The sequence below is a fragment of the Uncinocarpus reesii genome, genomic scaffold (assembly GCF_000003515.1).
Source record: "Uncinocarpus reesii 1704 scaffold_1 genomic scaffold, whole genome shotgun sequence".
NCBI classification, from domain to species: domain Eukaryota; kingdom Fungi; phylum Ascomycota; class Eurotiomycetes; order Onygenales; family Onygenaceae; genus Uncinocarpus; species Uncinocarpus reesii.
The window spans coordinates 2,977,248-2,997,232 of record NW_003052500.1 but is presented as its reverse complement, the minus strand read 5'-3'; the positions used below and the strand labels follow the sequence as shown (position 1 = coordinate 2,997,232).

The 19,985-nt window shown below is 49.4% G+C and overlaps 4 protein-coding genes across 4 annotated transcripts; 2 read left to right on the top strand and 2 right to left on the bottom strand.

Annotated features, from left to right (window-relative positions):
• Positions 1 to 1,036: 1,036 nt before the first annotated feature.
• On the bottom strand, positions 1,037 to 1,285 carry UREG_01214 (uncharacterized protein; the record flags this gene model as incomplete). Its single annotated transcript, XM_002541652.1, has 1 exon — positions 1,037 to 1,285. One exon carries the CDS (start codon positions 1,283 to 1,285, stop codon positions 1,037 to 1,039), a length of 249 nt encoding a protein of 82 aa, XP_002541698.1.
• Positions 1,286 to 3,958: 2,673 nt separating this feature from the next.
• Positions 3,959 to 4,594, top strand: UREG_01213 (uncharacterized protein; the record flags this gene model as incomplete). Its single annotated transcript, XM_002541651.1, has 2 exons — positions 3,959 to 3,990; positions 4,267 to 4,594. The coding sequence occupies 2 exons, from the start codon at positions 3,959 to 3,961 to the stop codon at positions 4,592 to 4,594; spliced, it is 360 nt and encodes a 119-aa protein (XP_002541697.1).
• Positions 4,595 to 10,062: 5,468 nt separating this feature from the next.
• On the top strand, positions 10,063 to 11,886 carry UREG_01212 (uncharacterized protein; the record flags this gene model as incomplete). Its single annotated transcript, XM_002541650.1, has 2 exons — positions 10,063 to 10,162; positions 10,253 to 11,886. The coding sequence occupies 2 exons, from the start codon at positions 10,063 to 10,065 to the stop codon at positions 11,884 to 11,886; spliced, it is 1,734 nt and encodes a 577-aa protein (XP_002541696.1).
• Positions 11,887 to 18,659: 6,773 nt separating this feature from the next.
• On the bottom strand, positions 18,660 to 18,812 carry UREG_01211 (uncharacterized protein; the record flags this gene model as incomplete). The annotated part of the gene is made up of 1 exon (XM_002541649.1): positions 18,660 to 18,812. One exon carries the CDS (start codon positions 18,810 to 18,812, stop codon positions 18,660 to 18,662), a length of 153 nt encoding a protein of 50 aa, XP_002541695.1.
• Positions 18,813 to 19,985: the final 1,173 nt, after the last annotated feature.

Here is a 19,985-nt window from a genome sequence, read left to right as displayed (position 1 = left end):
CAAGCCCCAGAAGCATCGCAACCTGCTTTGAGCTTGAAAAGCCGAAGCCCTGAAGCTTCGACATTCCCAAAAAGATGTGATAATAGTCGAACCAATTAGTCAGTGTGTCTTGGTGGTCAGGTCACAGGACTCTAACATGGAGCTCAGGAGCAGGAGCACAGGAGCTCACACACAGTCGTACAGGCATGTCCGATGCTTAAACGGGCTCACTCGAAAACGGGGGTAATTCCTTCATAAACTCCTTTTGAAGGCAGGATACCTTTTCTACCCCTTCCACAGAATGGTATCTCGTAACTCACCTCCCCTTTCATATTCAGCAAAGTCCCATGGCAGCGACGGACGAACATAAGTCCACCTATCCGCTAATGCTACCTCAGAAACGAAACTCGGAAATCCGGAAAGTTAAGTCACCATCATCCGCAAATCTTCCCTCGAGCCATACCATTCTGTCCCTGATTCAGTCCTTCCTTCTTCAGTCGGAGGATCACATCCCAGCTCCCTCCGCTTCACGGATTCATGCGAATCCAACCCCCTACGCAAATCGAGGGGCAAGTCACCCGCAGCTTTTCTTGATGTCTCTTGGTGGGATGCACCGCATAAGGCGGGCTCCGTCAGCTTACACAAACTCGCAAAGCTGGGCCAAATGGCACTGGGACCTGACGGCCATTCAACAAGAGTAAACTCCGTCACACAACGCAGAGATACAAGAAAAAAAGAAAAAGGAACAGCAATAGGTTGTTCGAAACCTAGCTGACTCAAGCTGAAGAGATTGAGAATACGGAATCATAAACGGGAAGCCAACCATTGAGAGCGACACCATGACGACTGACATGATGTCCCCGGTTTGGATCGCAATTCGCATCCAAAATCATCGATGACAGCAATGACAATCCGGGGGACGATGAGGGGGAGCCTTATCCAATAAAAGGGTACTTTTGATGCATCCCATTCGAGTTTTACCTTTGGAACTTGACGAAACTCGTGTGAAGGTAAGATGCAAGATGTAGCACAAGCGTTGACGAAAACTGTTTTGTCTTCACACCACAAACGAATGCAGAAATACCTCAAGGGCATTGTAACTCTTCCCCTGGCGTCTCCAAAACATTGTTTGGTAATCTTGGTCGGTTGATTCATCCACGCAAGTAGTTGGTTTAGCTTTTCTGAAACAAGCTGGGTTGTCATTCAATTTGCCCTGTGCAATTTGTGCCTTTGGGATTGAGAGTGGAATTGTTCCCAGAGTCATCTGTGTGTGGTTGCCACCGTGATATGAAACAGCTGGAGCCATGATGATATCCATCATGTGCAGAACCCCTTGACATGAAATGCAGGAACCGATCCTCCCATGCATGATGTCCGCCATCTGCTCACCGCAACCAAGTTACCAAGGTGGTCCCCCCTCCATTGCCTCCAGCCTCGCAGCGCACGTGAACTTGCAACCACCTTCATTACGTCGTCCCAGCCGCATTCACGTCGTTTCTTTGAAACCGCGGGAAGCAGCCACAGCAGCCTCAAATCCTTTCGTCGTCCCCATCCACCTCGGGTTTCCACATCCAGCTCCCCGTCGATGTCTTTTGGGGTAAATCCTCCCATCCCATCGCCCTGGTTCTCGGAGCTCAGCGCGCACTTCCCCGGCGCTAAAATAGACGCCGTTTGCGGGGCCTGGAATTAGCCGACTTGGCTCCGCGTGACCTACTCCCAACAGACCAATCAACCAATGCGTTCACCGACACGTCCTCAGAACAGCGGCAGCAAAGTCACTTCCCCCTGAACGTGGCTTTCCCCATCCCACAGCCACGGCGCTGGTGATGGAATCTTAAAACATGCCATCTGATGTGATTCTGGGAACCATCGGCCATTTCTGGCAATTCCAGCTTTGATGGGGGTCGTTCTAGACTCCCGCCTCGCTCCGCTGACGATCTTCCCACCCCGAAAGAGACAGCTGTGTGCATTGCCAAAACATGTCAAGGGCAAGGGAAGGTGATTAAACAGAGAGGATCCTGACATCAGCAAATATTGCACTGGCTTCCAGTGAAAGAAGTCACCCCGGCAATGTTATGCCTGGTAAGACATTCTCGTAGATATTTCGAGGGAAGTCGCATTTCGCCCTTTTGAGATTCAACCGAGCTGCCGAAGAAGTTCGAGAACCTTCATCCTGATGACAAGATCGACAGCCACTGAGCCCAGCCAGCCAAAATCAACTCCCTGAAATACCAATACTGATACAACCCATTTCAAAACCACTTCGTTCTCAGCACAATCATAATAGTCATGTTTGTGCTTGAGCTAACAGCAAACGGCGTCAGCTTTGCGCAAGCGATGCTGAGTCCTGACTCCTGAAGATTTAACAAAGCTTGCCCGAGGAACCTAATTTGTTAGTCAGTACTTCGCAGGTTACTAATGTTTCCCGACCAACATGTTGGGGCGGGTCAGAACCCTGAAGCAGGGATGCGGTTCCGGACAATCAGTCCTTGCTCTTCCCGCCAACATTTGACCGTCATGGGCTCAAGGGTTTCGCCGCCCTGTTCATCGTATGCAATTTGGACTTCAACGGGGGGGGATTTTACTCAGCCCAGCCCAGTTGGAAATGCGAATATTCTCGAAGACCAACAGGTTGGAAACTTCTTCGAGAGGGACTGATGATCCGGAATGATCCTACTGTAACCATCCAATCTCCAAACCTGTGCAAGTCATGAAAGCACTGGGATTCTCGGTATCGCTCTAGGGCAAGGAAGGCGAATCGGCCGTAGAGTCAAGCCAAAATTCGTTCATTGGGTTCAAGGTTCGGAGGAATTTACCTGTTAACTATGTATTAGACTAATCAGCACAGTCAGGAACCGAGAAATTTGTACTCTATACCAACTTGGACTCTTTCGATGGGCTGAAGGGGGTGCTAGCAAAGCACGATCTTTTCAGCTTCACGGTTTGCGATAAATGGCAGAGCGTTGAGGCTACTGAGTATTGTGAAGACCAAAAACACCAACCTCAAACCTCCGGGAAAGCTCTTCTTCGACGATAGTTAACCAAGTAGAAAACCTAGTTGCCTACGCCTAGTAGCAGCCATCACTGGCGAGATTGCAATCACCACAGCTTCTTTCTGTGGTGGGGGAGGATCATGTTGAGCGAAAAGAAGCATCCATACTTCGAAAGACAGGGGAGATCAATGAGTTACGAAGTACAAGAGCACAATCATTGTCAGTTCCTTTTCAGCCTTTGCAACGTACGAAAGAAGTCAATCCTCCCTCATACCCCCTTTTTCCTGAACCACGTGACCGATGGGATATGCGAGGCATTCGTAGTAACAAGGAGCCGCCACGAACTCGATACAAGAATTGAAACACCCCAAGTGCAAGCCCTTCCGCAGTAATATCTTTTTACGCTCGTTGTCATTGGCTGGGCGCGTGAAAGGCGTGTGATGGTGGCCCGGGGTAACTGGAGGGGCCGAACTGTCGGGTTTGTGATATAACGAACGATTGTGATCAATCATCAACCCTGAAGCACTTTGGTAAAACATGAAAGAAATGTCCGATGATTGGAAATAGATCTGCCTTATCGACTCGGGCTAGACTGAAGATTCGACGAGGGACCAGAAACAAACAAGGTCTTGACCACCATTGCCCGTAATCAGTAAGTGCAATAATAACGGAGACTGTCAATAGCTCCAGTGTACGCCGTAAAAATAGGAGTCGTTCCAAACAACGGGTCCTATTTTCAGGGCTGGAAGGGGAAGCGGCAGTAGGTATCCGTTCACAGGTGACATAACGTCGACTGCAAAGGGCACGGCTCAGCCCGTGCAGCAAACAAATCCGGGAGCATCTCCCAAGTGTAGCCCTTTAGGTCTCTTTCGTACTCCGGAAATAAACCCATTCTGGGACTAGCTTGAGAAATTGTGTAGATATGTATGTATAGACATACATTCAGCGCGGATAGTTAACCATTCTTAGAAACAATCTTGTTAAAAATGGATTTCGCACGCTTCTTCCCCAAGTCTTTGTGCGACAAGCAAAAAAAGAAACCGCTTCCAACGGTTTCTAATTTCCGTACAAGGCTTAGAAGAAAGAGTGGCACACAGTTTGTGGCGCATGGAAAAGACCAGATCGTCCCCTCAGAACCGGACATGACAAACAAAGAAAATCGAAATATGGCTCTCGATCACAAATCTCGACTGCACTGCACCAGCGGCTCGGGCCAGCGCGAGGGACAAAGCAAAGCAGCGAAACCCGTTTTTTTTTTTTTTGACTGGATTCGATACTGTTTCTGGTAAAACAGATGGAAAAATAACATGAATTTCGAAATACGAATTTCAGACGGTTTTTCCCCTTCTTCCTCTTTGTCACATCTGGAAATGTCCCGGGTAGATGGTGAGGGTTTGACCGCATTCGAAACGCAAGGTGGCGAGCGGCAGTCAATGAAGGACAGAATCCTTGCCCCGAAAACAGGCCTGTCAGTGTCAGGTGGTTTCGAATTGGCTTTCCTTCAATCCAAGATCCGTCGGTTGCGGCTTTGTCAAGATGCACGGGGCACTGGAATTGAGCGGCGGAATGGCACCGTTTATGATCCTCGGCAAAACATCGTAGAGATCGAAGCGGAGAGTTGAGGTCGTACCATCTTGGACCTTTCTTGGGGGGGCTCCGCCAGAAATCCGGGGAAAGTCAGCAACACACGCGGTTTGCCACAAAGGTCAACTCAAATGAGCTTCGCCGCAGAGGATCGACGACGGAGGCAAAAAGGCAGGCGTTCATGTGATATCAGGGGATCTTTTGCGGCGATTACGGGAGAAATAAACGCCTTTCCTCGGCTTAAACGCGTATCGCCCTGGATGGGAATTCGCCTTCTATCAGGTGGGAATCCGTGTTTTTGTTATCGGAATCCTATCAACTGAGACTCGATAATTTACAGGGTCAGCGACTCCAAACCTGTGGATACGCGCTCACGTTTCACTCGCACAGCCTAAACGCCATCCTTTCACCGCGAGACCAGCAACAACAACAACCGTAATAATGGAGACAAACCCCAATTAATGATTACTCGACACCAGAAAAAAGAAAGGAAAGAAAGAAAGAAGGGATATCAACAGGAGGGAGTTGTTCGACAGAGTCTCCTCGTGACTCCTTCAAAACGCGAAACTTGTGGATCCCACCGCCTGGCGCATGGGATGTCCTTGTTTTCCCTGTGATATCCTTCTGCCCACTGGGACTGCCCCGGTCGCGGTGAGGTCAACGGCCATTCCTGGCATTCCATTTGGCCCCCCGGGTCGCCTGAGGGCAAGCACATTTACTATCAACCATGTTGTTGGTGACAATTCAATCACGTGGGGGCTCTGCAGTCAGCCTCAGCGCTGTTACTATGAATAAATTCGTTATGCAGGATGGAAGAAGGAACCATAAACCGGGGAAAAGGGAAGATATCCAGACAGCAGGGGGCATGGAACCACGGGGAAATATCTCATCACTCCATGATTGATATCCCGTTTATCTCTCGGCGATTTATGCTCGAGTATACGGGGTATTTGGTAAGCTCGAAGCATCAAGTAGTGGTGCCCACGTTAATGGCAATTCTATTTTTACGGCCACCACACGACCTGCCATGCGCCTGTCTTGTTTTCAATTTCCGTATACGGAATATATTCTTGCGTAACACAGATCTTTACAACACATGATGCCTCTGCGTCGCCCGGCTTCTGATGTGAAATCCAAGGTAAATTAAGTATCCAAAGAAAGATCTACAACGCAGAAGGAGGTGTCGAAACCAGATCCTAAGTCTTGAGGAAAACCACATGGCAGGCATGGGACGGTTTTTCCCCCCTTCCACCTGCCATTCTGTTGGGACCTGGTGGTGTGGGTACTGTTTTGTCTATCAATCCGGGGGCTGATGGATGGTTGGTACGCGGGACTTTTCCAGAGATCAACCGGGAAGAGCCAGACAGGGAACGTTGCTTGCAGGTTCTTCCTTGTATCGGTTTTCTCCGTGACTCGTGATCCAGCCGTAGATGGAGAATATATTGATGAGCAAAGATGTACAGACCTCCTTGACTTATTGATGATGCAAATTTCATATTGCGAGTGATCCTATGGCATCACCAATAACAACATATCGAAACAGGGTCCTTTAGTGATCTAGCATGATCCTTCGTTTCCAAGCACGTCACGCAACGGTTTAAACGTACCATGTAGATCCCGTTCTGCCCAGGAGTACGGCGATAGGAAGCTGAGTTTGCCAACGCAGCGGTCAGCAGCGACAGGGCCCCGGGGAAGGCTATAAGAAAAGGTGACATCTAAGAAACAGGACAGGTTGCATTATTACTCAAGTGATGAGGAAGATGACCTGTTTGCCGTTCAGATGCGAAGTATACTTGTAGCTTTGTAGAATGATGGGATGTGAATCCTTCAGCTTCCTCATCCCGGTCCTGTCGGGTATTGAGAATCTGGATGCGTTGTACAGAGAGATACGGAGGTGCGCTGATGTTGCGATGCTCAGTAATCAATCACACGGAACTATGGTCCATGTCGTCGGCAATCTGGATGTGGGAGAGAAGCCGACGGGCGAGTTCAATCACTCGAGGCAAGCCAGGGATGAAGCAACTGAGAACTGGTCTGGTCATTCTTCGACATTCTTACCAATCGTAACTAGTTAGCTTGTTAGTTGTGACCCTTCCCATCCTTGCAGCCCGCCTCCATCAAACAGCAGCCGCCAGGACGAGCACGTTCGAGTATTAAAAATCAGGACAGCAATCCTTCATCGTGCAGCTCATGGCAAGGCAGAGAGCCCACAACTAGTTAGCGTCGAGAGGATAGAAACCATGCGGTCACAGGGAAAAAAAAACCGCCTTGTCGACACCTCATCGTAAGCGCGCGCGCACGAGTGTCTTCCGCAGGTCTCCATTCGATGAATGGCGCACGCCTGCGAATTTAGTGGGAGGGGTGTTTTCTTTTCCCCGGATTCCGGCCTCGCAAGGCGCCTCCAAATCATTTCCCCGATGCTTCATCACGTCGTGCCTTTTTGCTTCTGACCTCTCTCGGCTATATGGGAGGAAACGAAGGTTGCTCGCAGTACTTCCGGAGAACGGATCATTGTTCCCAATCCCGCCCTTCCAACCTCTCTTCCTCGGCTAAAAGTTACGAAAAAAAGTTCCATTTTTCTTTTCCGTTTCCCGCGTCACCATCATCCAGCAACCAACAACTGCATGGGTTTCCTTACTCAGCCCTCTGCTAACACAGGATGGAGATGGATTTGAACGGCTTATATTTGTTCCTTCAGTATATTTTACACAAATAATGGATCCCGTGAAATTGATCCGCCTAACCCAACACAGTGGAATCCGGAACGGGACTATATCTAGCGCGTGGCTCCACAGCCTGGGTCCCCTCCATGAAGCTTTTTCCTTTTCCCTTTCTCGTCGTGACAAGCCCAATATCGGGGAGGTCAGGAAGCTCGGGAACGAGAACTTTTCGGGATGGGCAAAGGTTAAGAAACTACTAAGAAAAGAGGAGGTTGAGTTTAGAATTAACTACTGAAACCTCGGGGCGATGGGATGAGGAAACGAAGGAGGGTGCTCGAATAGTTGATGAGCTTGATTCCGTACTCTTCCTTGGTTTGGCGATGTGAAATTCAATGCCTTGTAGCTTTGTCGTCGATGTTGCGGGAGAGTTGAGTCTTGGAGTTTGTGACGTACTGACTGCGAAATTCTTCAGCCCGTCCATGGTTGCTCTCCCTCCACAGTCGCATTGATCCGAACCACTGCTCAAAAATGTCAAGGTAGCAGAATGGGATTCCATTCACGCTGAATTCTAAAGATCTATTTGCGAATCTATCCGGTCGCCACACCAGGCTCGGATTAATCATTAGGCTTGTGTGTTTTGCCGCGCAAAAGGAACCGTCAGGGTCACGGGGGCAGACGGGTACCTGGGGAGATGAGGGGTTATTCGCTGGTCACGAAGTCACGTCCACAAACAATTCTCCATCGATGACAGGACGATTTCGGAAAAAGATGCTTTGGGAGAGAATAACGAAGCATCGTAGCCGAAACTGACGGTGGGGATTGCGAGACGAGTACCCATCAACAATCTGACAGACTGTGCTCCCTGTCAAGCTGCTGAAACGAAAGGGAGGCATGACACTCCCCCCTCCCGTGCTGTCAAGGAAATCAAATCGGATCTCTCATGCAACGAACCATTTGTGATCTGAGGCTCCAAGCGCTTCATCGACATGCTGGGCCAAGGCACAAGGGAAAAAAAAAAATAAAAATAAATAAACAAGCCATTGAGCAGCGCACTGTGGCCAAATGAAGCCGGCGAGAGGGAGAGTGCGCAGGGAGGCGGTTGGTTGATAGGTGGTCTGTGACTGATGAGCTGTCACGGATGAATCAAGTGACCGCCCTCCCTGACAGGAAAATCGTAGGGCAGATCTGAACCACAGGAACAGCCACCTTCCGGCTCACTTTCCCGGGGCCGGTGAAGGAGGAAAACGACTTGGGGGCTTGACCCTTCAAGGAACAAGAATTGTTTTTCTTTTTCTTGAATTGAGGACTTTCCATTTTCAGGGTGCTGAAACTGCGGGATGCAGGCGACAGGCGGTGATTACTATCAATAATCTCGAAACTCATCGTGGACGTGACCTGATCCTTTGTCCTGGGAGTCTTTCTCAGTTGATCAATTTCCAGTTGGGCATAGTTAATAATAATATAGTAGATTAGCAGGAGAAGGAGAGGCGTGCAAACAGTTCCAGACGCTGCCCCATTACGACTCTGGATGAAGCCGGAAGTCGACAATGGCTGATTGGCACAGGCAAGCCCCACAGCCCTCATCATCAGCCATCAGCCATCAGCATCATAGAGGGCTTTAAGGTTGTCAATCGTTTGCAGCGTCAGGGCCAGGCTCGGTACAGATGGAGAGGTACCCATGCGAGGGCCCCCGTCACAGTTACGAGTTTGAACGTTACCGCCTGTCGCCCAGCGGTGTAAATTATGGTCAGGAATTACCAGTCCAGCTGGCCCAATGACAATAGGGGGAGCCCGACGAATTGCGGTGAGCGACGCAGCCGGTGTGGGATTTGCCCAACACAGACCCGCCATCTTTTTCTGCTGGTAACGTGATCATGCCCCCATGTTTGAATACCAGCGATTTCCACCATTGCTGCGCGTCCGTGGCAGTCATGCGTCAAGGGCCGGGCAGCCTGTGGCGGGAGCTGTCACCTTTGATCTCAGACGGATCAGTCAGCGAGCGCCCTTTGAAAGTTCGGTATTACCAGACCAACACAAATACCACATTACAATACCAGCGGTAATGAAACCATCCACAGTTCCTTTCGTTACAATCCCCGCCTCTTAGTGGCACTTCCCAGCAGTTACATGTGTACTTCCCCATATGATCCAGGGCCCCGACCACCTCAGGGCTAGGTACTTTTTAAACTCAAGCCCTGCGTTTCCTTGACCCCATCGGTACGCCTGTTCTCGGTCTCTCCACGGCTCCTCCCCCCCCCCAGCACGCTATTTTACCGCAGGAATAATAAAACTACCAGACATAGAAAAAAAAGGACCCTCCCGGCTCTGCGGAACAAAACCACGCTGTCTCCCAACTTTCTTCCCTTGTTCCACCTTTCCGATCTCTCTCTCTCTCTCCCCTTCTCTATGACCTACTACATCTACCCTAATCACACCCTATTACCAACCCCGAAAGACTCTTGATCTTTGCCTTCCTTCCTTTGAATCGCCCAATTCCTCGAAGCACGCTAGTTCCTACAACAGAGCCGAACACAGCATCATTGTATCTTATCCACCTCTCTTCGGTTTGAAAGAAAGCCTTGGGCGTCGATTCTGTGCAGTCCGGACGGCGCACAGAGTACTCCATCTCGCAACGCCAGAGCCTACACTGGAGGGGAGTTCGGTCCAGGACGGACACACGAGCAAGAGTGGTGACGAGAAGACATTGGCCTTGGGTGCTTTGGGACGAGCGAACGGGGCGGTATTGAAACAAAGAGACTGCTGCTGGAAGGAGTGGGAGGACTGCCAGTGCGTCGAGTGACAACACGGACGATATTCGCGTGCCTGACGAAGACAAGTATCTCACAATGCCATCGAGATTAAATACGCCCGTCCTGACGGTGGACCCGGCGAAGATACACGAGGTGGACACTAGGAGTGCAGAGAGTCTCCATGGGATGTGGATGGGTGAGTATCATCCGATCTATACGCGAGCAGCTGGGACAAGAAGTCGCACCCTCTCGAAAGATGGGCGAAGAACGCTAATTGTGTCTGCAGTGTTCTCTCGCTGTGCAGATTACATGGAAGACGGAAGACGCTTAGAGAATCTCAGCTGGAGATTATGGAATCTAGAGACGTTTTGCTCCACTCCACAGATCAAGTTCCACCAGCGCAGAATAGATCGCCTGCGCCGTGAATCCAAAGACATCCCCGAGTTATCGACAAGCGTCGATTCCGCCGCCTCTGAAGCTGAACGGATCGAAAGCCATATCAAGTCGCCACCGAGCGACATGGATTTTAAACCCAGGATCGTCGGGGAAGATCCGATGCTGAGTATGAGCCGAGGAAGAGAGAGACACATTACATCGATAGGTTTGGAGAAGATGGTATACAAGATCAAAGAGAAGAAGAGTCTAGAACCCATTACTCCTCTACCCACAACATCGCCACCAGAGCAGGCATCCCAACAGCAATCCTTGGACATCACCCCTCGAGCCGCGTCACCTACTCCTACCCCTAAAGCCCGAAATTCCTGGGAATCGGTCAAACCGCACAACTCTACGGATTCCTGCTCGACAGCTGCGCTTGAAGCGAACGATAGCGAAGACAGCCAGACTCCCGCTTCGGACACGAGTGTTTCTTCGGCCGGAATGATCAAGTCCTCCAGCATCGTTCGAGGATTTTCTCCATCCCAGATCTCTTCCTCGTATCGTTCCAGGACCCAACTCAACACCGGGCTTGTTTCCTCCAAGCCCATGACCTCGCTTAAAGCGTCTCCGCTGAAGAAGAAGAGCATGTTCACCCTGGGCGGCTCCTCAGGCGATGATGAGAGTTCATTCGAGGATCGCATGGCGATCAAACCGCAACGAAGCTCATTAACCGACGGGCTACATCAAGTTTCACTCTCACAGGCGAAACCACCCGCTCTGAAAAGCACCCTTCCTACTACCGATTTCAAATCCATCAGAGAGAGCACTGACGATGAAGGGGCAATTGAAACCGACGACGAAGACATGCCTGAAAGCGCAATTGACGACGATTCCGATTGGGAAGACTCTGTTACGGAGAGTGGTCGATCTAGCCTCGATGAACGAGAGCTCTTCCAACGAGTTGATTCGAGACCAAATCTGGTTTCCCGGCCTTCATTGCTGACGATGATGATGCATCAACCACAGCACACCATGGTCTCCGGAAAGGGTCGAAATCACAACTCACGCTCCACCCCAGCTCTGCAACGCTCTCGATTGACCTCACCCAATCGCCAATCCTCGGATGAAGATGAAGAGAATAATCTCACCATGAGAGGACCTGAAGTTCCCCGCTCGAGGCCTATTATCGTCAAATCAGTGCCGGGCCAATCGATGGCCCATTCGCCTCGCACCACCCGGCGAAATATGCTTGCCACTGAACTGACGGAGTCATTGAGGCGACATTTACTCTGGGAACGACAGCAAAAGACGGCTCCAGCCGCGACTGCGTTTAAGCGACGACACACCGCCCACGACATGGCTAATCTGCAAGAATACCCTGGCCCGAAACCCGTGAGCGAGGAGCAGCTGCCGCCACCGCAGCGACAGCCTCTTGTTCACCCGGCTGTTCAGCAGGTGAAAGATAAGGAAACATCGAAAAACAGCTCATGGAATCATTATTTCGACTACGGGCCATGGGAGTACCATGTCAAGGGCTGGTAGACCCATCCTCGTCTTTCTAGGCGTTCGCGGCTCTTTTGTTTTTTATCTCCCCTTCATCGTGATACCCCCACCTCGGCTTCGCTTCGCTAGCGATCATCCACCGTGTACAGCTACCTTCTCGCCCATATATTTTCTACGACTTACCTTCCTCGATACCCTTAATCTGCTCTCCAATCCATTGGGTCAAAATATTTAATCCCGCCCAACGACCCGCGGTGTTTCTTCAAAGTTACAAGTTCTTTGTTCCCACCTTTTTTACGACCTGGTTTCCCTTTCTTTGCATGGGTTGGGAGCGAGAAATTTCTGTTGTTCATGTGACATTTTCTTTCCACAAAGAGGGAGTTCACCGCATCAAAACTAAACTAAGAATCAACAAATTTGAGCGAACCCTTCAGATTAGCCGGCTTTTGCGAGCTTGGTCATTTTCTTCTTTGTGTACAAGCTTTTTTTTCTATATTTTCTCTTACTTATTCTATGTATGTAGATATATCTTCCACAAAAGAGAGGGGATCGTCCCCCCCGCCCATCTTATGGTGTTTTATTTGGTGTTTTCTCAGTCAAACGGCCAGCGGGGAATTCATGGGAAGACTTTTACATATGGAAATGGGGGATATGGGGCGTGGATGGTGGGAATTAACTATTATTCTTGTGTACAGAATGGTTTTTCTCTTCAATCAAGGCACGCGCCTATTTTGAAATTATTTCAACATCTAATTCTTATTGTCTTTTCTTCTATGACGCCTAAGCTAATTATTATTGATTATTTTTATTTTACCTTTTTTAATCTCTCCCTCTCTCTCTCTCTCTTTCTCTCGCTTCCCATCGTTCTATTCAATATTGGCAAACAATCCCTGATGGGAAAAGCTGAGGAACGTCGAGGAATCTTTTCCGCGATGAGGAGCGTTCCCAATTCCGCTTGGTTTGACGAAAAATATGCAAGCCAGCAAGGGTGTTTTTTTATTTTGGTCCCTTGTCGTTTGCTTTTTACCTTTTTCCTTTTCTCTCTGTCTGGTCTCAATTCGCAATGTCAAAAAAAAAAAAAGAATTGTTGGATTGGTTCGACCGATACAACCCTTTTTCGATGTTTTGAACTGTATCAAAAGGAAGGCGTGTTTTCTCCTGTACATAATAATGACGGGGGGAAAAAAGTTGTTATTTAGTTTATACATAGTCTAGTTGCCGCACTGCTTGCTGCATCGGCTCAAGTCAAAAAAGATAAATACGTTGAAGAAAAAATCAGAAAAACTCCCAATCTTCCTTTTCGTATTCAGCTCCTATTTTTGGGGGCAAGTCCCACTCCCTTTTTTTTTTAATGATCTTCGTTACGGCCCCCGATCGGTGTTTCAACGGCTATTTAGAAAGGGAAATAATAATAGAGAGAATTGATTTTAATGCTAGACGTCTCAGGGCATAGCTATTTAGTTCATAATCTAGTTATACATGCCGGTGGTTGGGGCTGGGTTGCTTTGTTGATCCTCCTCCCCAATATCACAGATAATCCCCAATCATAAAAGGCAAAAAAAAATGAATTCTTCGTTTTGAACAAGTTGAAAATCCATTTTGATTTTTCTGTGGACGACGCGTGATCTCCCCGTCTCGCATAGCCGTCTAAACCTTGTTTGCTATGATAGGGCGGGTATATGGACGATCTTTCGCTTTTTCACCCTCTTCATCTTCCTCATCTGCTTCTTCTAAGGTCTTTTGGGGTATTCTCCGTCGCTTCTCGAAAGGACGGGCGTAGGCCTCTACGTAGGGGCGGAGGGGGGCCAGAGACGGGTGTAAAGAGCTAGCCACCGCAGGGGATCTCCTGCGCAGAAGTATCACATATCCGGCCTTTTTTCATCCCATTGGACTTTTCCATTTTTTTTATTGGATGACACAGTTTGTTGTCCTCGTCTTTCTTCAACATCCAAAAAGGGGACATGCTCGTAACAGGTTGCGCAGCCAGGCATCACAGCATTTGCCCATCCCACCCTGGCTGAGAACCCACCCCCACGTGGCGTCGAGGTGGAAGGGCGGGAGAGAGCACTGATAATTTCTGGTCTTTATTTATATGATCCTTGAGGGTGGTGAAAGAGCGTGTGAGGGCTAGTCGAGATGGAAATAATTTCAATGCCAAACCAAACAACATCACTAACAAAAACCTTTTCAACCCTCAGGGGGCGATGCGTACGGACCGGAGAAAGGGCTTAACGAATGGCCTGGTCCGATTATTTCCCCCAGCTGCTGTTTATCCAAGACCTTGAGTTGGATCAGGACTTCAGGTTTCAAGTGAACCGCGCGTCGTTCAGGGATAGGTAATGCCGTTGGCTGCCCGTTCTTCGGTCAGAAAGTCGGGAAGTGTTGATTATGGTGTTGTCGAGATGTTGTTCTCTTCGCTCCTTTGCTCTCACTGGTCCAAACCACACAAGAGCCTCGAATATCCTGCGCTATCAGCTTGCAGATACGAATCAGATCAAACGGAATGACCATTATCACAAAAATCCCGCCCTATAGTAAAAGCTGAAAGGTGATTAGAAAAACCTTAAAAAGGCAGAAACGCACACCCCATGAACCAATTGGTTCAGCAATAAGCGCTTTGCCGAATGATTCGTTTTTGAATGCCGTTGAGAAAGGGGGGCGAGGCAATCCTTCCCTTTTTTTTCCACTCGAATTAACTATTTATTGGCCAAGCGGTTGCAGAGTTCCCGCGTCGGCATCCGGAGTCCCTGGGTGCTGATTCGTAGGTAATCGACGGGAAGTGACAAGAGAGGTCATCCCAATATCCCATCCTAGCCCACAGCCAAATTATCACCCGCCCATCGAGCAACATCCATGCGCAGGTTCTCCTGCTGATGGGAACGTGGAGAGCTGAATGCCCAACAACCAGGCACAACTGGAGAAAGGGGTTGAGTGAGCCTTGGCAGGTCAAACTGGGATGTCTGAGCCGTGGTCTCGGAAAAGTGACATTCCGACATTTGACTCTTGTTTGAGCTCCTGGCCTGATGATGGCTGGAAGCTCTGAGGAGGAGCGGCGGAGCTGCGACAACCCATGTAGCTATGGGGAGCTTGTGCGGAGCTCAGAGTTTCTCGCCCGCTTTTGCAAAAGCGATACAGTGGTGCAAGGGCTCAGAAGTTGTTGGCGAAATCCCAGATTGCCTGCCATGTGAAGCCAGGGACTTCCGAGGAATGAAGACTGATTAGATGGGGGAAATGTGGTGGACAGGGCACGCACGTCTTCCACGATAGAAGCATCAATACCTAGGTAGGCCGGCGTCGTGGAAATGACGTTTCGTGTTCTTATCAGTTGTGGTGATGATGATGATGCAATGATAGCGGGCGTTGGTGGAGAAGCCGGCTCCGTCCTCGCGACGATCCTCCAACAGCCCTACAATTCATTCCCACCATGAACGAGCATTTCAAAGTCGAGGACACTCATTTTCGATCGACAACCAGAGTTCCAACTTCCGGGTTTCTTGTAACAATTGCTTCCTTTGCGCTTACCCCGCAAACCACTATCAGTCGCGGTCCGATTTGCGATTCCCAGGAAGCAACTGGTGATCAGTAATATATGCACCAGACCCTGGGGCTTAGTTGATTCGTTTAACGTCTCGCGTGCGAAGGTCTGGGATGCCCATAACAGAGCTCTTCAAGCGGAAAGAAGTCGATCAGGACCAGGCTGGACTCGCAAAATAAGAGCAGGGCAATTATGAATATCATCCACTTTGGTATGGTAATAAACTAGTACACAACAAGAAGCTCTGATGCTGCTGCGAAATGAAACCGCTTGTCGCATGGCTCTTCTGTTTCTGCAGATCAAGGAAACTTGGACTGAGTGGAGGGATCGACCAACCAGATCCAAGCCTCGTTCACCATCACGAACAATCATGCGAGTCATTATTGGATTTTTCTCGTCAAGTAAGCGAGCCGTTGGGGAGAGCGATCGTGGAGAAGGGCGGATAAAGTTGGCAGAGGCATGTCTTGCATCATAAGAATTTTCAAGGCACTTGGTGGAAGTTGGTTGGCCGTGTTCGAGGCATTGTGGTTCACTGCTGCAGACTTAACTAGCTTGATATTTGCGTTCAATGGCTGAGAAGCGGTGTCCCGCCTCGACTCTCTAGAGGCTTGTCTGGGAACCGCGATAATAGGGTGAGGGAACCACATCTCAGGTTGAGGGTTAACTAGCGCAAACGGAGTGATCGTGGTCATACTGCTTGATCAGTACATTCTTCAATGAGGCTTCAAGCCTGGGGTTCATGGCGAATGGGGGTTTCGGCGGCTGGCTTTCTGAGAAGTAACTTTGGAGAGGGCAACATTGACTCCAGGGCGAGATGGGAGATCTGGTTAGCCAGAGAGAATGCGAAGTGTAATAACTCCGCCTCCTACTTCATTTGAGATATGGTGCCTCGAGTTGATGAGGGCTCTATGACAACGCTGAGATTTCATGATCCTGTTGAGACGCTGTTTCTCATGTTTGTATTGAAATCACAGAGTTGACAGGCCACCGTGATCCGTGGACATCACCTGCGAGGATATGATAACCACGCGGCGGGAAACAAGATGATCCAAACACTGGTATCGCGTCGAGTTATCGTCTTAACAAGTCATCGCCATCATCGACTTAAACATCCTTGAGCCTTGATCAAGCCTTTGACAAAAGGGCCAACGACTTGTGCCAATCCTTAACCTCTGCATTAAGGTTATGCGCTCCTTCACCCCACAGAATAGTTAGTATCATCATATTATACATGCGTTTGGAGCCAAGCAGCTTAGACGATCTGGCGACAGTAACTCGTATTCAGTTCTGCAGGCTCGATAGCACGAAACTCTCGCGTTTTGCATTCGCGATGACAAGTACGCAGCGGCTTCGAAGACATACAAGTCGTGAATTCAGACAAAACAAAACAAAGCGACGAGTTTCCAGTTGACAGTCCCATCCAAAGAACCCTGGGTTTCAAAGTCAACCACCTCGCCATGTGGTAATGATCCTGGAGTGCGGGGAAGAGATAACACTGGAATCATTATGCCTCTCAACCTCAGGGACTGGTGGTCTGTCGCATGATTTGGGGCAGGTGCACGTCCATACCAGGATTGTTGTCTGCTCAAGAGGACATCAAGCACTTTCAATTGACATCGAGGATGCCCATCCCTCATTCATTTCTATTTCGACATTGTGTTTCCAGTGTTATTTGCTGATGCATCCAAATTATGCTCGAACTTATGACCTGACTAAATAGGAAAAGCGATCGAATTCTTGGCGAGTTCTAGAAAGCGGTCGCCAAGGCGGTCGCATCTTGCCAAGACCACGCCAAACTTCGTGTTTCAAGATCTGGTCATCTGCCCGACACGACCTCTGCAACTTCACCGCAACGTGCCAGAGGACCCTTGCAGCCAACAGCTGCTCCCCCCTGGTCGCAGCGATCGGGATGTTGACGGAGCGATGGCGGGATAAGGTGGTTCTTGAGCAGGTGTCCGGATAAATCCCCTTTTTGCTGAAGCTGACATTCAACTACCGACTGGGCTCCCGGCGGGCGGACAAGTCCCATGAGGAGCTATCGTCATGTCTCCAGCGATGCTTCTCGGAGACAGCGAGATGGTCTCCACAGAGGGAAGTGATCCGAGGGAGCCCCGCCACGAAATAACTGTGTAGTGTGGGTATGAAACGAGTTGTCTTTTTTCCTTAAAATTTGAATCGTTCCCCCCTTGCATAAACAACAGAAAATTCAATATGAAGGAAAACAGAGATTTCCTCGGATTGCAGGACCCAAACCCATTCCTTCTAGAAGGCTTCGACAGCGGTTTTGGCCAGGTACCATGGCCGTGAGAAAAGCTGGGGAAGAGTCAGATGATAGACAACCCGGTCAAATCCCGAGAATAACCTCGTCCTGGAGATGGGCTTTTTCGTATCAGCGGTCACTCGCAGCCAGTCCATTGGCCGTTGGGTTGTGGAAGGCAGTTATGCAGCAGTGTGCAGCTGAAGGGGTGTTGAAGGATTTTCGTGCTTTTGTTTGAATCTTTGAATGACTCGCCTTATATGGACTAACTAATTATGGGATGCTTTTTCGGATGCATTGAAGAACGTTATTTCTTTGCTTTTTCCTGTTTTTCTACGGGAGAACTATTTTCTATTTTCTCATCCGACCCTTGTCCCCTCTACCCTGCGGTCATCGTGAGAGCGGGAGGAAGCAACTCCTCTCCCAGCTGGAGGGAGAAATGCATGCACGCATAAGCCAACTGCCGAGGATCCGCCGCGCTCGTCCTCGCCACCGTTGCAATAAGGATTCCTTCTCCCGTCACAAGCCAAATTCTACATCAACACTGATTGACATCTATCATGACTTTTAAACACCCGCGCTTACTCCGTCCAGGACAAGGTTCAAAATCGAAGAAGATCGGCTGCCGAGGAATCTGGTGAGAGTCGTTCTTTGCCCTCCCTCAAAATCTCTTCCCAGTGCCTGGGGACGTTTGTGGGTCTTTTGGATTTCGATGTCAACGGTGCCATCGGTTTTGTCGCGAGAGAGCTTCTGGACGTTGGGTGATCAGTGGAGATGCTGATGGGGATACAAGGGAAGACCTTGCCCATACCACGCCTCATATTCTGGTTAAATGTCACGATAAAAGGTACTCTGTTCAGGCATGGAGTTTTGGGGCTTTGCCTCCTGTGGTATTTCTGTTGGCACTTGGTATGGTAATACGTAACAATCGTAAGTTACATTACATACGGAGGTACCTCTGAGTAATTTATCAATGTATCAAAGTACCATACCCCCGGAGTTACAGAGCCACGTGAACAGCTAGGTCCATTCGGGAAGGCCGTTTTGCATCTCCAGCTGTTTGTCCATCCGCAAGCTGTGCGCAAATGAAGCGTTGCTTCCCACCGAGGCTTCTTTTCGGCGCGTGGTCTTGATGTCTCCCTCAATGGAACGGCTCCACGCCTTTCCCGCCATGGCTCATCACTCGCGAACGGATTGCTTTTGAGCGAAGAGCGATGAGACAGCGCGCACGACTTCTCTCATCCCGACATCTGTGATACTAACGGTCTTGGCCTGCCATGTCAGCAGTCAGTTGAGTTCTTTGAAATTGGGCGTGACCGCTCCGCTGACATAAACGCGCTCACCGCCTTGTCCTCGACGGTCAGTTCAGTCTTCCAGTAGAGGTCATGGTGCTCGATAACTATACCTCCGACAGCTCATGTGTTTGGGGCTGGGGAAAGGCTCAAACGCGAAAATAGAGCCAAACCCCCAACACACCCAGCACAGCAACAGGCGGAGCATGTTTTTAGGGGCCAAGAAGCAGAGAAATCGACATGGGAAAAAGACACGCTCACTCCATATTCTGTCGCCAGAGATAGATTGAGGCTATTTTCGACATCCAGAAATCTCGAGCTGGCGCCCGACTTCCCTGAGCAAATGGTGTCGTTACCCAATCGTCGGAACTTTTCTTCAGTTGCATATAGTTGACGTTCACGCGGCCCGCACTCTTCCCCGGAATTTTTTCTTGAATTCGCCTCATGCAGGGCGATCAGATGGTCTTGACATCAACCTATCGTGCCATCTGCGCTGAAGACCCAAAGCGCTTTTCATGCAAGGATTGTAACAGGCCTTGAGGGGGGCAGAGCGTTGATGCAAATGAATGGAATCTAGATTCTGGAGCTTTACAAATAGAAATGGTGGGAGAAAGAGGTGGTGAACAGGTTGTGATGGGGCAGATATGTAGCTATTATTATGCATTGTGTCCGGTGACCTCGAGAAGCGACGAACGGGAGGGCGACAACGCAAAAGACAACATCCACCCTCGAATGCTGCAAGGGAAAAGCAAAAATAAGGACAAGAACAGCCTCCCGGGCGGCTAACCAGGAGTAACGATCTGATTAGGCAGTTAGATGTGAATGTGTGAGAAGAGAGAAGTGTGAATGATGTGACGGGTAGGATTTCAATAGTGTTTCCTCCAAGCAATTATCGTCTCTGCCTTGTGTCTACATACTCGCCCGTCGGACCCAAATCAAATGACCCCTACAGTCCACGTTTTTCGTAGAGTCATCCATTCGATTGGCATCAAAGAAGCGAGCTTGGGCATGGGAGATGCTATTGGGAGTTCTAAAAACCAGAAGACCGGTATGA